Source organism: Miscanthus floridulus, chromosome 17 (genome assembly GCF_019320115.1).
Source record: "Miscanthus floridulus cultivar M001 chromosome 17, ASM1932011v1, whole genome shotgun sequence".
In the NCBI taxonomy this organism is placed as follows: Eukaryota; Viridiplantae; Streptophyta; class Magnoliopsida; order Poales; family Poaceae; genus Miscanthus; species Miscanthus floridulus.
The window spans coordinates 100,970,550-100,989,234 of record NC_089596.1 but is presented as its reverse complement, the minus strand read 5'-3'; the positions used below and the strand labels follow the sequence as shown (position 1 = coordinate 100,989,234).

Below are 18,685 nucleotides of genomic sequence, written 5' to 3'. Positions count from 1 at the left end.
TAGAGCTGGCTGCTGTGGTCCATGCTCTGAAGATTTGGAGGCACTGTCTGTTGGGCAACAAAGTGCATATCTTTATGGGTCACAAGAGCCTCAAGTATATTTTCACTCAGTCTGAGCTGAATATGAGGCAACGGAGATGGTTAGAATTGATAAAGGATTACAACTTGGAAGTCCATTATCATCTAGGAAAGGCTAATGTAGTAGCTGATGCTTTGAGCTGAAAGTCACACTAGGTTGAGGAAACACCTTTGTCTCTCAACCATGCAGAGGTGTTGGCTCACATTGCATTGTCCTCAGAATTGCTGGAACAGATTATTCGAGAGCAAAAGGAAGACCCTGAAAAAATTCCCCACATCCGAAAATTGATTGCCGAAGGGCGTGGCCCTCACTTTAGCGTTGATGAGCATGGTGTAGTAAGATACAAGGATAGGCTAGTGGTTCCATTTAGTGAGGAGTTGAGAAGGAAGATTTTGAGTGAAGCCCATCATTCAAAGCTGTCTATTCATCCTGGCAGCAGCAAGATGTATCATGATATGTGCCGCTTGTACTGGTGGTCCAACATAAAGCAGGATATCACCCGGCACGTCACAGAGTGTGACACTTGTGGTAGGGTTAAGGCAGACCATATGTGTACATCGAGATATTTGCAGCCCTTACCCATTCCTATTTGGAAATGGGAAGATATTTCCATGGACTTTGTGGTGGGATTGCCCCACACCTCCAAGGGTTATGATTCTATTTGGGTCATTGTGGACCGCCTAACTAAGTCTGCTCATTTTATCTCAGTGGACACCAGGTATGCAGCCAGGAAGTATGCTCAGATATACTTTGATCAGATTGTGACTCTGCACAGGGTTCCTCTCACCATCATCTCTGATAGAGGGTCAGTCTTTGTCTCCTATTTTTGGGTCCAGCTACAGCAATGTCTTGGTACTCGTCTCCTCAGAAGCTTAGCATATCATCCGCAAAGTGATGGCTAGACCGAGAGGGTGAACCAGGTGCTCGAGGACATGTTGAGAGCTTGTGCCATCTCTTTCTCGGAGAAGTGGGATGCCTGCTTGAAGCTAGCGAAATTCTCTTACAATAATAGCTACCAAGAAAGCATCCGCATGGCACCATTTGAAGCTCTATACGGAAGAAAGTGTATGACGTCACTCAACTGGGTTGAAGTGGGAGACCATGGGTACTTTGGACCCGAATTCATCAAAGAGGCTCGAGAGCAAGTAAGTATTATTCGGAGTCAATTGAAGGCAGCTCAAAGTCGACAGAAAGCATACACCGATAAGCGAAGAAGGCCCTTAGAGTTTGCAGCTAGAGATTATGTGTATCTCAAGGTGTCTCCTATAAGAGGGGTGCATCAATTTGGTGTCCACGGTAAGCTAGCCCCTTGATATGTGGGTCCTTATCAGGTGTTAGAGTAGTGTGCCCCTATTGCTTATCGTCTTCAGCTTCCCGATATCTTATCTGTGGTACACAATGTGTTCCATGTATCGCAATTGAAGAAATGTCTGCGAGTGCCAGATGAAGCTGTGGAAATTGAAGGGTTTACCCTCCAGCCAGATTTGACTTACATTGAGCACCCTGTCAAAATCTTGGATGAGAAGGAGAGAGTGACCAGGAACAGTGTGGTAAAGTTCTACAAAGTGCAATGGCAAAACCATTCAGAGGATGAAGCCACCTGGGAACAAGAGAGTTACCTATTGAAGCATTACCCCCACCTTCTTCCTAGTTCTGATAGTTAGTTGTTGCACCAAAAATGTATTCCCTATCTCTTTCTCACGCTAGGCACATGAAATCTTGGGCCGAGATTTTGTTTTAGGGGGGTAGATTTGTAACACCCTCGGTGTTATGTTGTACAGTTTTTGCTAAAACACTGCATGAGCATCATACTTATGTGTAAATGTGTGTAACAAAAAGTATAAATCAATGTACGACACTTGAAACGTTTATCCGAAATAAGAAACAGATGTTACACTTCATGTCGCTTAATATCGTTTAGTATTCTAAGCGAATTTTTTTATCGAACAAAAATGTTATAGAACGTTTATGCGAACTTTGATAAAGTTTGTAGTATGAACTTCGTAGGCGATGATGCAATGCATGCGGTCGAGGACGAGGTTCGCTAGCTAATATGTCAAGAAGCTCGGAAATTGGAATTCAACGCGAAACCGTTCGAGGTTCATTCATTTCGCGTTAAGTCTATAATTGGGTCGACGAAGCCATGTTTGGCACTTTTTGCAGAGCGATTGGCTTAGGAAGTGGTGAGATGTTATGTCTTAGGTCGATAGCCCTACGTACCCTCTTGCATATAGAAGAATTGGTTTGGCGTTTGGACCATCGGATAGGATTTTTCAACGGCTTTAAAAAGCGTGCACGTCACATAGTTTCAACCAAAGCCAGTGCTGGTCGCGGTCACCGCCTCTGCTTGGCACCGCTGCTGCCGCTGCTGGCCGCCTGAAAGCTCTAGTTTGGTTTTGGTAAATTGATGAAACCCTAAGTGCTAACCTAGTTCATCAAGTGATCATGAGATAGGTAGCACACTTCAAGTAGAGAAGCAAATGAAGATCATAACATGACAATGGTGATAGCATGGAGATGATCAAGGGCTTAAACTTGAAGAGAAGAAAGAGAAAAACAAAAAGCTCAAGGCAAAGGTATAACTTGTAGGAGCTATTTTGTTTTGGTGATTAAGACACTTAGAGAGTGTGATCACATTTAGGTTTGATAGCCGTACTATTAAGAGGGGTGAAACTCGTATCGGAATGCGGTTATCAAAGTGCCACTAGATGCTCTAACTCATTGCATATGTATTTAAGATCTAGTGGAGTGCTAACACCCTTGATAATATTTGTGAAAATATGCTAACACATGGGTTCGACGCTTTCGGAAAAATGAAATGCCTATTTTCTATTGCGCCGGATGCAAATTCTTGGTGGTTGGCACATTGGAGGAAGGGTGAAGAAGTTAGAGGAGAAAGGGATTCGGTCTCACTGTTTAACAGTGACCGGACGCTGAGTCTGAAATGACCGGACGCTGAAGTAGTGCGTCTGGTCAGGCTGTCGGTCGGCACAGTGCTTAGGGTTAAGCACCGGACGTTGGGCTACGTCCGGTCGAGTTGACCGGACGCGTCCGGTCATGCTCGGGAGCTTACTGTAAACGACCGGACGCAGGGGCTTCAGCGTCCGGTCTGTTCAAAGAAGCAGCGTCCGGTCGAGGCTGATGACCGTTGAGTCTGGACACGTGGCTGACATCGAGCGACCGGACGCTGAGGGCCAGCGTCCGATCAATCTGACCGGAGCGTCCGGTCAGAGCGCGTTTTGCCCAGTGAAGGGGTATAACGGCTCTATTTGATTGGGGCTCTATTTATAGCCCCATGGCCGGCTCAAGGGAGCTCTCTTGCACATTTTCATTGACATAGCAACCTTGTGAGCCTAGCTAAAGGACTCCCACTCATCTACATCATTGACTCATCATCATAGTGAGATTGGGAGTGATCCAAGTGCATTGCTTGAGTGATTGCATCTAGAGGCACTTAGTGATCGTGTTTCGCTGCGGATTTCACTTGTTACTCTTGGTGGTTGCCGCCACCTAGACGGCTTGGAGCAGCGAGGATCGTCGAGCGGAGGCGGTGATTGTCTCCGGCTCCGATCGTGGTGATTGTGAGGGGTTCTTGACCTTTCCCCGGCGGAGCGCCAAAAGGTACTTTAGTGAATTGCTCGTGGCTTGTGTGATTCTCATCTTGTGTTGGTTGTGCGGCACCCTATTGAGGGTTTGGCGAGTGATGCCAATCAGCGCGTGAACCTCCAAGTGAGTGAATCACCACAACGAGGACTAGCTTGCCGGCAAGCAAGTGAACCTCGGTAAAAATCATTGTGTTCATCATTTGATTCCGAGGTGATTGGTCTACATTGGTATTCATTATTGTGATTGATTGGTTCCTACCACTACACGGCGGTATAACTCTCTTGCTCACTCTTACATTACCGCAAACTAGTTATCAAGCTCTTTAGTGTAGCTAGTTGTGAGAGCTTATTTGTTTGATTAAGTGTTGCTCTTTAGTTAGTCTTTGAGAGCACACTATTTTAGCTAAGTGTCATAGCTATTGTGTGGACATACACTATTCGAAATAGAATTGTGGTAGGTGGCTTGCATTTTAGTAGGCTAGCGCAACACTCGCTTCGCCGCAAAATTGTCTAACACATTTTGTTAAGTGTTGTTGTAGAATTTTATTAGGCTATTCACCCCCCCTCTAGCCATTAGGACCTTTCACCACCAGTTAGCACTATCGAGCCGGCCATGTCACCACTGCTGCGCTTGTGCGGGGCACGCCACGCATGGGCCACCGCACTAGCTGTCTCAGCCACTACCCTCGCCCTACTGGCTACATTGCGCTGCTGCTCTGTCACGTCGCGTACACTCCCGCACCGGCCACCGTCGCGCCTGCGCATGTACACCCGCGCATTAGCCCTGCGCTGCCGGCCTAGGTCTCCTGTTGTCATGCGCTGGCACACAACACGCGTGTGCGTTGGGCCCAGCCATGCCTGGACGGTCTGCTCCTCCTTCAGCGCGTTCGCCCATGGCTGCTGCTCGTCGTCGCGTCGTGTCATGTCGCTTGCCCTGTGCATCATTCGGCACTGCTATCCCGCTACTGCTTTCGTTGACATCGGATGTGTGCGCGCATGGGCTCGTCCGACTTGCCTCATCCTCACGCTTGCGCTCGAGGCCACGCCAAAGGTGCTAGTCACATCGCCTGGAAGGTTGCCGTCTGGCCGAGCCACACCAATGCCGAATCGATGCGCTGGCCCCCTTTCTTTGTACCAATCATGTTTGGTGGTCGAGTGGAAGGATGGCGTCGTGCCAAACTGGTCATTGTGGTGGTGGTACAAGGGAGGGGCGCCAATTTGAAATTTTGCCATCGCTGACCGCCATAAGTCCATAGGCGCCGCTCCTGCAATTGGCCTCACACACTCCACTATTTTCCAATTAGCGGTGCACCCTATGAGCTCGGGTATTTAGTTGTTGAGTGAAGTCACCCCGACGTTCGTTTGGCCTACAGTGAGGTGAGGCAGGGCGTTCCCCTCGCGGTGGTCTGCCATGGCCGCCAGAGCGGATGCACGACCAGAGCGTCATGTGGTGCTTCACCGTTTCAATTAGGTTGTGCCTTGAGTAATAGTTGACTTGGTTATCGCGCTCGTGTAGTGGTTTTACCGGTGGAGCCACAGGTCACCGAAGACGCCATTGTTGTGCTCGCCGGGAACCAAAGTCACCCCATGTTCGTGGTCGACCGTCTTGCCGAGCCTCGTGCCTTCGCCTAGTCTATCCGTCACACCGCTGGTGAGGTCCTCTTGCTCCTAGGGTAGCTGGTTGACCAAATTAGGGCTGGGGTTCACCGAAGCGCGTAGCCGGTCCCGGCGGACGTAGGTAGATATTGTTTCCGTGGCCGACGCATTTGAAGGTAGTAGCAGACCAATTAGGACTTCTACTTTGTTTAACGCAGCCTGCAGATGGTCACCGAGTAGTAGTAGAGACGTTCGAATAGGTGGTTTCACCGGCGTCGGGCTACCACGGCTAGACACCACCACGGCACGTGGCCACGCCTACGTGGTGTGCCATTCTGGGCATGTGTTACCTCAATCCGTTGTGTGTGGCACGAGGAAGCTTGTGGGGATGCTGGTGTGTGCCGGAGTGGTCGGTGCTCGCCGGCGTTTGGCCGGTGAGGTCGTGGCTCTGTTAAGTCCGGCCAGGGGCGTCATGACATGAATTTGAAGTAAACCAAGGGGCTAAGTGCTAAAGTTAGTGAGAGGAGGGAATAGTGGAATGGACTGCGTTGCTATTTGATGGGAATCCGAGGGCTCTTTTGCATGATGTGGCGCCCGCGGGTCTTTTCCCCCGTGGGCCGCTGGCGCGCGTGGGCTGTGCCAAGCTAGGCCACGCCTGTGCGCTGCGCAAGTGCGTGCACGGGAGTCATGGGTTGGGTCAGAGTGCTCGCGTGGGCCACAGAGTTAGAATCAGTTTTCTGTTTTCTGTAAATTCGTGCATATTTATTCAATATTAGTTTGAGCTGAACTTTAATAAATTGCAGTAAATCGTGTACAAGTCCAAAAATAGTGAAACTAATTTTGTTAAGTTCGCAAAATTACCATCTACTTGTTAGTACAGTAAGATTATAGTTAGCTATGACGATGGTAGTTTCATAAATTAATTAAAACTAAAGAGCTTAGTATTATGTAGATTAATATTGTAGGAATATTTGTGGAAAATTGATGATAGCTATAGCTATGAAAATTTTACAGTAGCCTCACTAGATTATTATGTACTTGCTGTAAATTTTGTAGCCCTAGAGTAGGATGATAAATAGAGTAGCCATTATCCTTGCTTTATCTTATATAGCGTTAATCAGCATTAGGAGTAATAATACCAGTAGTTGCTATAATAATAATGAATGTCATACTTCAAACTTGTTATCGGTAACAATAGATAGCTTAGTACCGTGGTCGGTAGCACTAGCTTAGTAGTTAAACAGATGTACTTTTATTTTAAGAGTTGCTATTGTTATATTACTAAGCATTGCACCATCATTTTATGCATATAGATCATGAGCTGGTAGACTTCGTGCCCATCGACGAACAGGAGTACGACGAAGTGATTGAGGAGTACGAGGAGATCCTCATGGAGGAGGGAGCCCCGAAGCCTTTTGGTGCTGACCTTACTGATCCGTCGCCTGCCCAAGGCAAGCCCCGGTGCATAACCCTTATTTTAAATGATCACTAAATATATATATATGATGTGTATTTACGTTATAGGTATTTTATGAAAACCACATGCATAAATATATCTACCTATGAGTCCTACTAGTACATGGCAAGTAGCCGCTATGCTCAGGATATCGGTAGCGTTAGTAACCTGCCGTTACTCACAAGTAGGTGATAAATATGATCACTCCTGGTAAAATGTGGTAAAGGTAAATGGTGACCGGACAGAGATATGGTTTGGGTATTGGTGGGTATAAGGGGTTGTGTCATGCGGCCAACAGGACATAGCTTGGTTACACTTTTTCCCTGTCTGTGTCGATTAAGGACCGGTCGTTGCATATGGCTCTAGGCAAGTCACAGATCTATTGTCCCGAGCACATACTTGGGTATGGGCGCAGGGAAGACTTGTTGCTCTCTTGTCGTGGATTCGGCTCTTTCCGGACCGACTGATTGGAGGCAGAGATGGTGGAGGTTCTTACACTGCACTGAGTCCGGGACATAGGAGTGGGGGCTTAGAGTCCAAGTTTGGATGGGGACCTGGACACCTAGGACATGAGAGTGATGGGTTGGTCCTGCTTGTGCCTGGGGTACAAGCGGGGCGTGTGTCTTCAGGGCACCCAGCTAGGGGCATTGATTCGTGAATCACCGGTGTTCCGATATGGCTTGTCTGCAGTTTAGCACCGTAGTAAGAACTGAAAGTTGAAAGGAGAAGAAATGGAACTGATTGCTCAACTCTTGCTTTTAAAGTAGAACATGTGCTTATATAGACTGGATAGCTAATAACTTAATGCGACTAATAATAACATAAGTAAGGACTCACTATTAGTATTGCTTTCTGCCCAAAAGAAACCAGCAAACCATAAAGCTTATCATATTTCTTGGAGTAGGGAAATTGTTCCCACTAGTCAGATAAGTCTTGCGAGTACATTGTATACTCATGGTTTATTTACCCCTGTTGTAGGTGATGCTTGAGAAGTACCTTTGTGTGGAGGATTCTTCTAGTGGGCTCAAACGGAATCCTCATTTCTATCGCTAGATGTTTATTTAAATTCCGTTGTTTATCATTCCACACTCTTACATTTGGTAATGTAATAATGTACTTTTTAAGAACTTCTGATGTATGAAATGGACCTGTATTGTAACACATTCTCATTATTGGATCCTTGGGAAAATGTGGATCTTTCAGGTTCTCCTTTGGGGTGTGCCCGACGGATACCGCTCGCTGTAGCCTATTTTCGGGGTGCTTAGTGTCTAGTGGGAGACGAGCACCTCCGTAAGCGTGCTATTTCGGGCGGTTCTACCACAAGTTCTGTTGTGTTCTCCCTTGTTGAAGTTGAGAAATGATCAAGAGTTTAAGTGGGGTGACGTACAACAAAAGGCGTTTGGGGAGATAAAAGAATATATGAAATGTCCACTTGTGCTGGTCCCTCTTTAGTAAGGTAAGCCTTTTAAGTTGTACATATCGGTCGATAACTAGACAATTGGATCGGCCCTGATACAAGAGTTCGAGGGGAAAGAGCGAGTTATTTTCTATCTTAGTAGAAGGCTTATGGATCTGGAGACAAGACATTCTCCCGTCGAAAAGTTATGTTTATGCTTATATTTCTCTTGCACTAAGTTACGACATTACTTATTGTCGGCTAAGTATACAGTTATCTCCAAGACTGATGTGATCAAGTACATGCTATCAATGCCAATATTAAATGGAAGAATGGGAAAACGGATTCTTGTGTTGTCAGAATTTGACTTGAGGTACGAATTGGCTAAAGCAGTCAAAGGGTAAGTAATAGCCGATTTTGTCACCCAGCATCATAAGCCAAGTGTTGGCTATGTGGAGCCGGTACCCTGGACGTTGTTCTTTGATGGGTCATCATGCAAACAAAGTGGTGGCATTGGTGTTGTTATTATTTCACCTCAGGGGGCAAGTTTTGAGTTCGCTTTTCTAGCTGAACCAATGATTACCAACAATCAAGCGGAATATGAAGCTATTCTTAAGGGGCTTCAACTTCTTCATGAAGTAAAGGCTGAGGCAATTGAAGTATTTGGAGATTCACAGTTAATTATTAATCAGTTGATCGGCCTATATGAGTGTAAAGAAGATACTCTGAGAGGATATTATGATGAGTGCCAAGGGTTGCTCAAGGAATTTCCTCATGTCTCTCTTCAACATATTCCAAGAGAATAGAATCAAGAGGCTAATCGTTTAGCTCAAAGTGCGTCAGGTTATCGAGTATTTCAAGAGGTCTTAAGTGGTGAAACCTCGAATAATGATTGAAGAGTTGAAATAGCCGATTACCTTAGGAACCCATCATAGAAGGTTACTAGGAAGATAAGGTATAAATCGACAAAGTTTGTTTTACTAGATGATCAGCTGTATTACAAATCAGTCGATGTGGTGTTGCTTAAATGCTTAAATCCAGAAGAAGCTAAGGTGTTGATGGATGATGTGCATGAAGGGATATGTGGATCTCATCAATCGGCTTATAAGATGAACTGGATATTTCTGGCCAACAATACTAGAAGACTGTTTTGAATATTATAAGGGGTGCCAGGACTATCAACATTTTGGTAATGTTCAGAAATCACCTGCATCGGCTATGAATCCAATAATCAAACCATGGCCGTTTCGAGGTTGGGGAATTGATCTAATTGTCCAAATTTTCCCGCCTTCAAGTAAAGGACATAAGTTCATATTGGTAGCAACGAATTACTTCACTAAATGCGTTGAGGCAATTCCTTTGAAGACGGTAACCTCAAAGAACATGGTTGACTTTGTCAAGGAGCATATTGTGTACCGTTTTGGGATCCCTCAAACTATCACTACCGATCAAGAGACAATGTTCACATCAGAAGAGTTTGAAGATTTTGCTGCCAGTATGGGAATAAAGTTGATAAATTCTTCTCCTTACTATGCTCAGGCTAATGGCCAGGCAGAGGCATCCAATCAGATTATGATTAAGCTGATCAAGAAAAAGATTGAGGAGCAGCCAAGGAAGTGGCATTGAACGCTTAGTGAGACACTATAGGCATAAAGGATGGCATATCATGGATCGATTAAAACATCACCTTATAAACTTGTGTATGGTCATAATGCAGCCCTTCCTTGGGAAATTCAAACTAGATCAAGGCGTGTCACATTGCAAAATGATTTGTCAGTCGAAGTCTACAAGAATCTTATGATAGACAACCTAGAGGACTTGAGTTGCCATCGACTGCGTGCTCTTGAGAATATCGAGGCCAATAAACTGAGGGTTGCCAAGTATTACAATAAAAAGGTCAAGGGCAAACAGTTTTCTAAAGGAGACTTAGTCTAGAAAGTAAAATTACCGATCGGGTCAAAGGACAACAAGTTCAACAAATGGTCACCTAATTGGGAATGACCTTATCGGATTAAACGCTGTGCGCCTGGCAATGCTTATATTTTGGAAACGCTAGGAGGAGAAGAGTTTGACAGAGCAATAAATGGAAAATATCTAAAGAAATATTATCCTAGTGTTTAGATTAATACTTGACAGCCAATTTGTTTGATCACTGGCTCTAATAGCCGATACCAGAAGGGTGTCGCGCTCTAGTTCAAAAATAGATCCAAAGGAGTAAAAGCCGGTACGATATATATCGCCTATAGAGCGAGAACAAACACAAATTGATGCATGGAATATAAGTACAAGAAACCAATTTAAACAAAGAAATTGTTTGCCAGCTTCTCCTATTACAAGCTAAAGGCCAGGGAACACTTTGTTCACTATATCATTAGCCTGGGAAGTAAGGGCTATAGAGTTGGCGGCGGCGAATAAATCCTCAACTAGGCGCTCATGATCCCCAGGGTGTTCGGTGGCTGGAAAACCATGGGGAAGAAGCCGAAGCTCGTGGCCAGAGTGAGCTTGCGCAGCAGCCAACGCTATAGTGGCACCATGAAGAGCGACCTCTCTGACATGGTTTGGGATGTCGTACAAGCAAACCTCTAGCACGGTACTCCTGGCATTGACGAATACTGTCGCGTGCTCCACAACTGATTGGAGGCTTTCTAGCTGGGCCGATACATCTAAAAAGATTCAAGAAAGGGGTGATCAAGATCTTGAAGACAAAAACTAAGAAAAGACAGAAAATTGTGGTAGGCATCTAACCTATGATTTTGGCCTCAGCCTCGGCCAACCTCTCCTTTACCTGGTCGGCCTCAGAGGGTGATCGGGGCTAAACCATGGCCAGAGCTGATTCTACGATGGAGAGGCAGTCGGTGAGCTTTTGGCCAGCCTGGTCGATGGAAGCAATCAAATCATCGCTGTCGATCCGCCTCCTTGCGTAGCAAGGGAGCTGGCGGCGAATTGTTGATGAGGACGACCTCGGAAGTTGAGCGGAGTCGGCCCCATGCTCTAGGACGATGGGAGCATCCCAGGTTGCACCCTCCTGATGACGAAGACACCAGCATGGCGACACAGACCCGTTGAAGGCCTCCTCAGCAGACCTCTTGCTGTTCTCCATGCCTTCAAAACTATGAGAAAGCAGAATCACTCCAAAGATACGGAAGGTTTGGGACGAAGCAGGTTGTTTTTTGATCCACAGCCGTGGCCCGTATATATAGCCCGAGATATGAGAAGATAGGCTTCGCCGTGGTTGTGGAATTAAAATCAGATATGGAAACAAATCGACACTCTATAAATTTAGGGGACGGATCACGAAGAGACAATAGATTCGGACTTATTGCTTCCCATAATTACAAAATATTGTGGGATTGATACGAAGGGTTTACATTAACTGGCGATCAACCCACCAAGACTTCTTTGGATTAAAGGGAGTCCGGATCTCCACAAGACCGAAGGTCATCATGGACCAAGTCATATCGGCCCGTTGATAAAATTGCACCAGGGGAAGAGAAAAGGCCGCCTACTTAAAAAATGCCCGTATACCCAACCAATTTCTCGATGACTGGGAAACAACGGGAAAGAAAGCTGCCTATTAAGAGATGTCCATTTATCGATGGCTAGGAAACTGTGGAAAAGAAGTCTATGGTTTTCCCAATGGGCATTTGATGAAGCAAACAAGGGGAAGGTGTCCACACTTTTAGCCCTTGCAAACACTAGAACAGCTCTGTGATCATGGTGAGAAAACTCACATGATGTCACAAGAATTCTTCTAACCGCAGTAGATGATCTTCTTGCTCGACAAGGCGCTAAAATGAGCGACACAATCACCTTATGCACAAGAAATCTTCTAACCACTCAAGATCCTCATAGCAAGGAATTAGACCATGGAAGGTCTGGTGGAGCTAGAGGAACCCGAAGAAGCAAACAGAAGAGAAACATAACTAAAGTTGTTGAGTTGCTCTCGCCAGAGTCGGATAGATATTTATAGTCGGCCTGGAAAGATGGATCTAAGCGCCCATGAAGCAATGATGCTCTCGTAAAGCTTTGAAGCATGGGCTCATAAGCTTGCAAAGACGATAACAGACAGTAGACCCCAGATCAAGATTCTCTACCCGTGACTACGGACCTATCGGAGGTACATGCATGATAATTTTGGAATAAAATTACTTTTATCCCAAAATTAGGAGACATGTATTTATACCAAAATTTGGGAAGAAGAATGCGAGAACTTGAAGCTTCTAAGATCATGTCATCTAAGAATTGATTGCATAAGGATCGATATCAGCTGATTCAAATACAGCACTAGAATCGGCTCTCTTTAGATGACGCCAGCAGACAACGACAAAAAGCTACGGTTAGCGTCGGGGAAAAAACATGTCAGACTCTACAAAAAAGGGAAAGATTAGGATCCAAGTTATCTTAAATTAGGAATGTTTATCTTATGCTAGAAATTATAATGAGTCGTACTTAAGAAGGATTCATGCTTAGGTTCCGGGTATAAATATTGGACCCCGGCTATTGTAAAAAGGACATCCAATCAATCAAATATAATTTACTTTTTTGACTCCGTGCCAACCCTTAGGAGTAGGAGTAGAGTAGATATCGACAAGTTCTTCAACAAGCAGGGCTGTATCGGTTCGGTCGACCTCCAGTTTGTCTGTAAGTACCGTCATGGCTTATACTTCTGTTTGTACGGCTGCATCGGTTAAGTTCGACCTCCACTACGAACTCTAGTATAAGCTAGTTATCGACTCTTGTCTAATTCAAGTACGGCTGCATCGATCCGGTCGACCTCCACTGCTCAAATTAGATTAAGGTAATGTTATCGGCTCTACCTAAGGGTGGTGTCCTTCGGGTAGATTCATTAAGTTATCGATCTTGCTGATGGTCTTATTGATATTAGTTTACAGCAACATCAATCTGCCCGATCGAGATCGATCTAGATCGGCCTCATATCCTTTTAGTCGGTCGTTTGCTTTGTCACAACATGATGCTTCTTACTCTAAGCGACGCGTTATGTTTCATCGGCTGTTCTATTTCGATCTTGATCGTGCATAGTACGCGGTTAAGGCATGCATGATCTTGAAGAGGTTTGCTTGTTAGTTAAATCTGGTCTATAGCTTGCTATTATGGCTGCAACGATCCGGTCGATCCCCACTAAACGGCACTATAGATCGGAGGATGCTAGTTAGTAGATTTGTTCTTGATTAGGTGTGACCTTAACTGTTTGCTATGTCTGCATCGGCTAAATAGTCGATCGCCTATGCTTTAACGCCTACAGCGTGCGTCCATGATTCTATTAAGCGTGAATAGATCTGTGTACTTTAAGGGTTTGATTTGTTGTCTTTTATCACGGTTGCATCGATCCGATCAAACCCCACTGTTAGAGATAGTATGTTAAGTCTGATGAGTCCATAGGTTTGTCCATGTTAAATAGTCGATTGTTCACACACTGTAGTTCATTTTCACCTGAATCGGCTATTTCAGTCGATTCGCTTGAGCCTTCACGTATAGCATGTCTTTCAGAAAAGCCTGTCGAAATATAGATGGTTTTACGGATTCTTCGGTTTTAGTTTGTTATTATCATTATAGCTGCCATCGATCTGATCGAATCTCACTGTTGATGATAACAGATTAGAGTTAGAGCGTTTATAGGTCAATTTGTATTAGACAGTCGATTTGTTTGCATGCTATATCATTTCTTGTTAGATTCATCGGCTCAATGATTCATACTGGTAATATCCACCCAGCTGATGATTTCACTTACATCTGCGGGCATTGTACTCATCAACATAAAATCAATTACGATCCATAAGCTTTACTGTACGTAACAGCCGATTTTGTGCGTATCGGCTATTTAGTCGATTTTCCCGTCTGTCTGCTCCCGAAGCGACACACTTAGAACTGTCTGGGCAAAGACCGGCATGTTCCACCTTAAATTACTCATAAACTTTCTCTCCTTGTCAATTGCAGGTCAAATTGACTGGCACGCCTCGGGAGGAATTCACAGGATCGGTTAACCATGCGTTGAAGCCAAGCGGATCTCCGGGTTCATCCTAAGCAGATCCTTTCGGCTTGCCATGTGTCGACACATTTTCGTGTCGACAGTGTTATTACCTACCTACACTGTAAGTGCAATTAGCTCGATTATTTAGTTGAACCACTTTGTAAATCTTGTTGATCGTCGTATTGTGGTCGCTATGTATCTAGACAATAATATATATCCAGATGCACAGAAAAAAAAATCTATACAAACAACTCGAATTCATTATTTCTTATTTCTCTTCTCCTCTTTGTCCATGATACAGTAAATCTGTCGCTGCCCAAGAGAAAATCAAAGACACAAGTATGAATCCAATTTCCAATAAGTTCTGTTTCCTTGGATCATACTCGTGTCTTGTGATGGTGATGGTTAGCACATTGGCTGTACATGCAGCTATGCCGCGATAGAAACGACTGAAGTCAATTCAGACACAAGTGTTAGATGTCTGAGCCCTTGTTTAGTTCGCGAAATTTGGAATTTGGGGTTACTGTAGCACCTTCGTTTTTATTTGGTAAATAGTGTCCAAACATTGACTAATTAGGCTTAAAACGTTCGTCTCGCAATTTTCCACCAAACTGTGCAATTAGTTTTTCTTTTCGTCTACATTTAATGCTCCATGCACAGGCCGCAAACGTTCGATGTGACAGGTACTGTACCAACTTTTTGAAATTTGGGGGTGAACTAAACAAGGCGTGAGTAACCAGATGGCTTTTCCTCGCTTACGAAATCCAAATTTCCTGGAGACTCCAGGGCATCGACGCATTTTTTTTTGTAAATAATTGAGCGTTAGTAGATAGATTAGATAATTGAGCGTTAGTAGATAGATTAGATTAGATTAGATGAACCACTTGTAATCACTCGCCCAGTGAAAGAAATTGTAGTACGAGTCTATTGCCTCAGATTGCGATCACATCATGTCATTGTCACACACTGTACAGATCACAAGCACATATTTGTCTTCATTTAGAGGAACAACTATAAACATATTGGGCCGTAAGCAAACACCATATGAAAAGAAGAGTTGGGCCATCACCTCGTGTTGTTGATCATTAACGAACACAAGATAAAAGCCCACGCAGCCCACCCCTTCACGGCACCCTTCGGATCCAACGGCCAGAAATCTCGCGTGGGACGAAAGCTAGCCGGATGCGATCGCCGCCCGCCGCCCAAGATCCGGCGGCCACAATTCCTGCGTCCATCCAAAGCTACCAAAACCCCGCACCCCCGGGGAAAAAAACAACACGCCACCGCAGCTATAAAACCCTCCGCCTCCACCGGCGGCTCGCCCAATTCCATTTCGAATTCTAGGGTTTTGCTGCTCCCCGACCCCGTGCTCCGAAGCCCGCCGCATCGCCGCATCAGGCGCGGCCCCCCTCCAGTGCGACCGAGATGGTGAGTGCCCCGCACGGATCCGATTTCCGCCGTGTTTGATCTCGGGATCTGTGGCCGCGTGTGTCTGATCCGCGATGTTTTGTGTTTTTTTCGCAGGCGCTCCCGAATCAGGGGACCGTGGATTACCCCAGCTTCAAGCTCGTCATCGTCGGCGATGGCGGAACGGGTGAGTTTCCGAATCGCTCCGTGTCTGTATTGGTTGTTAGGAACGGTAGAAGCTGCCAATGTTTCTACGAGATCTGATGGATTGAACTTGGGCGTTGTGTGGATCATACGGGCTGCCTCCCCCTGGTTTCCTCACGATCTCCGTGACTGGAATATTAGATAGGCAGTTTCCGCTAATACTGATTTTAATCATGTCTATGTTGTAGTTGTCTCCCCTCATTTAGATTCGTTTTCTCATATAAACTGCAGAAATATTTTAGACCTTGTTTCCCCTCACTTAGATTCGTTTTCACATATAAACTGCACAAATATATTAGACCTTGTTTCTCATTTAGATTCCTTTTTCACATAGACGCAGAGGATCACGGGTGCTGCCTCCCCTACCCAATGCCACTTCAATACCTTAAAATATTATAAGGACGACTCTTTGTGATCCAGTTGTTTTATCATCTTTTGTATTGTAGCAAATCCGTATTCTATTCTAAGTTAGGGCTACATGTGATGCAACTAAATTTGAGGTGGAGGTGGTTGATTTCTTGTTTCTAATATTTTGTATGCTAATACGATAGAAATTCAGTTGATGCACAACCTAATTAGCTCTTGCTAAGAAACTGCATGATTGTTTGTATGAAAACTCTCACGTCCAGACGCCATTAATCTTTTTGTTTGCAACCTTCATATGCTAGATGGTTCAAATTTCAGTTGCTAAGGCATAACATTATTGCCCTCACAGGCTTTAGATGCTTGACTATACACCACATCTATCCATTATCCGTCTCTTCTGTTGGCCCTGTGTGATTTTTATCCCTCATGTTTTCTTGTTGCAGGTAAAACTACATTTGTGAAGAGGCATCTCACTGGAGAATTTGAGAAGAAATATGAACGCAAGTATCATGTTGATTGGGGTTTTCCTTCATTTACTTGCCATCAATAATACTTCCAGCTTCTCTAATGCATTTTGTTGTTTCAGCAACCATTGGTGTGGAAGTCCACCCATTGGATTTCACCACGAACTGTGGTAAGATCAGGTTCTACTGCTGGGATACTGCTGGGCAAGAGAAGTTCGGTGGCCTCAGGGATGGATACTAGTAAGTCTTATTCGTGTTTTATCTTCAGTAACATCTGAATTAACAAGTGTACATACACTATAAAGTTTATGTATACTTTCAGTACTGAACTATTTTCGATTGCATTTTCTGACACTCTTTGCGATTTCTATTCCCATGCAGTATCCATGGTCAATGTGCAATCATCATGTTTGATGTAACCTCAAGGCTGACATACAAGAATGTTCCAACATGGCATAGGGACCTGTGCAGGTTTGTTGCAGTCTTTCTTTGTCATAAACTTGGTACTTATTTATAATTTTGTTGGTAAATTCTGATGTTCAATTATGAATTCATGCAGGGTGTGTGAAAACATCCCAATTGTCCTTTGTGGTAACAAGGTTGATGTCAAGAACAGGCAGGTGAAAGCCAAGCAGGTCACCTTCCACAGGAAGAAGAATCTGCAGTACTATGAAATTTCTGCCAAGAGCAATTACAACTTTGAGAAACCTTTCCTTTACCTTGCAAGGAAACTGGCTGGGTAATTGACTAACCTACTTTTGTTTATTGCATCTTGTGCTCACAACCATTTACCACTATATGTTTATTCTTGACAATGTCTTTGGTCTTAACAGTGATCCGAACCTTCACTTTGTTGAAGCTGTTGCTCTTAAGCCTCCGGAAGTTACCATCGACATGGCAATGCAGCAGCAGTGAGTGTCGCCTTTTGTTTTTGTCCACTTTATAATCGACATGACTTTGTTTTTGTCCGGAAGTTCCTACTATCCCTTTAATCTGTCGCCTCAATTCGAAGTGTTGCAAGAACTGATTCACTTTTTATTGACTCAGGCATGAAGCTGAGCTTGCTGCAGCGGCTGCACAACCTCTCCCTGATGACGATGATGATCTGATTGAGTAGAGAGGATCATGAATCTCGGACTTGAGCAGGAGTTGTGCCTCACGTTTTAAGTTGTTCTAGGGTGAACTCTCTCTTGAGTTAGCATTGTCTGGAGCATCTTTCTTTCCTTGGACGTGTTGCAACTTTTGAGTGTGGAAATTGATGGAACTTTTGTGTGTTTGGTTGCCTGGTTTTTTTTTTATACAATCACCTCCTCTATTTTTTTTTTGATACAATCACCTCTTCTCTAAATCGGTAAGGTTAACCCCTTTGAGAAATTTTGTTGAACATCTGGTGGGCGCCTCTTGAATGGGAACGGAACCAGAGCGTGGCGAGCATCCAACGAGCACGGGAAGCACCGCCGCTCATAAAGGACGTGGCGGAGGGGCTGAACGGGCCCCTTGGCGGCGTGGGCGCCGAGCCAGGGGGTGTGGCGCCAGACGAGGCGGCCATTGGAGCCGGCATGGACCTTGCTACCACCGACGGCGAGCTCGACGTACCACATGTCGGGGGTCATCTACCACAGCCGAGGAGCAGGCGCAGATCGGACTGCCGGAACAAGCCGGACCACCACTGCCAGCTGCGGCAGAGGAGGCCATGGACGGCGTGCGCGAACCCCTTGGCTGCTGGAGTCCTTAGCTACGGCTCCGTTCCTTATACAAGCGCGCGTTGGCTGCGGCTCCGATGGGGACGGAGGCCGGGGCCAGTGCGGCGAGCGCGAGCGCCCCCGTGGCGTTGGGCAAGACCGCAGGAGGAGGGCGAAGGATATGGCGTCGAGCGGGAAGCGGAGAAGCAGGGGTAAGGTCGGATCTGCAGCGAAGGAGGAGGTGCTCCGGCGGGGCCTCCGCAACGAGGTGCTCCGGGCCACGAGCTCGGGCTCCGACGGGGCCTCCGGGACGAGGCGCTCCGGCGCGGGCTTGGCAAGGCGTTTCTCGGGGGTGCTCGTGCAGGGCCTTGCGGGATTGGCGGAGCTCACGCGAAGGGGCCGGCATGGAAGAGGAGCAGGGACCGTCGGTGGGCATCTCCGT

At 45.5% G+C, this 18,685-nt stretch overlaps 1 protein-coding gene across 1 annotated transcript; it reads left to right on the top strand.

Moving 5' to 3' along the window:
- The first annotated feature begins 15,396 nt into the window (after positions 1-15,396).
- On the top strand, positions 15,397-17,845 carry LOC136516328 (GTP-binding nuclear protein Ran-2). Its single transcript, XM_066509692.1, has 8 exons — positions 15,397-15,548; positions 15,645-15,714; positions 16,541-16,597; positions 16,684-16,801; positions 16,943-17,032; positions 17,121-17,300; positions 17,395-17,472; positions 17,609-17,845. The coding sequence occupies exons 1-8, from the start codon at positions 15,546-15,548 to the stop codon at positions 17,676-17,678; spliced, it is 666 nt and encodes a 221-aa protein (XP_066365789.1). The 5' UTR covers positions 15,397-15,545; the 3' UTR covers positions 17,679-17,845.
- The last annotated feature ends 840 nt before the right edge of the window (positions 17,846-18,685 follow it).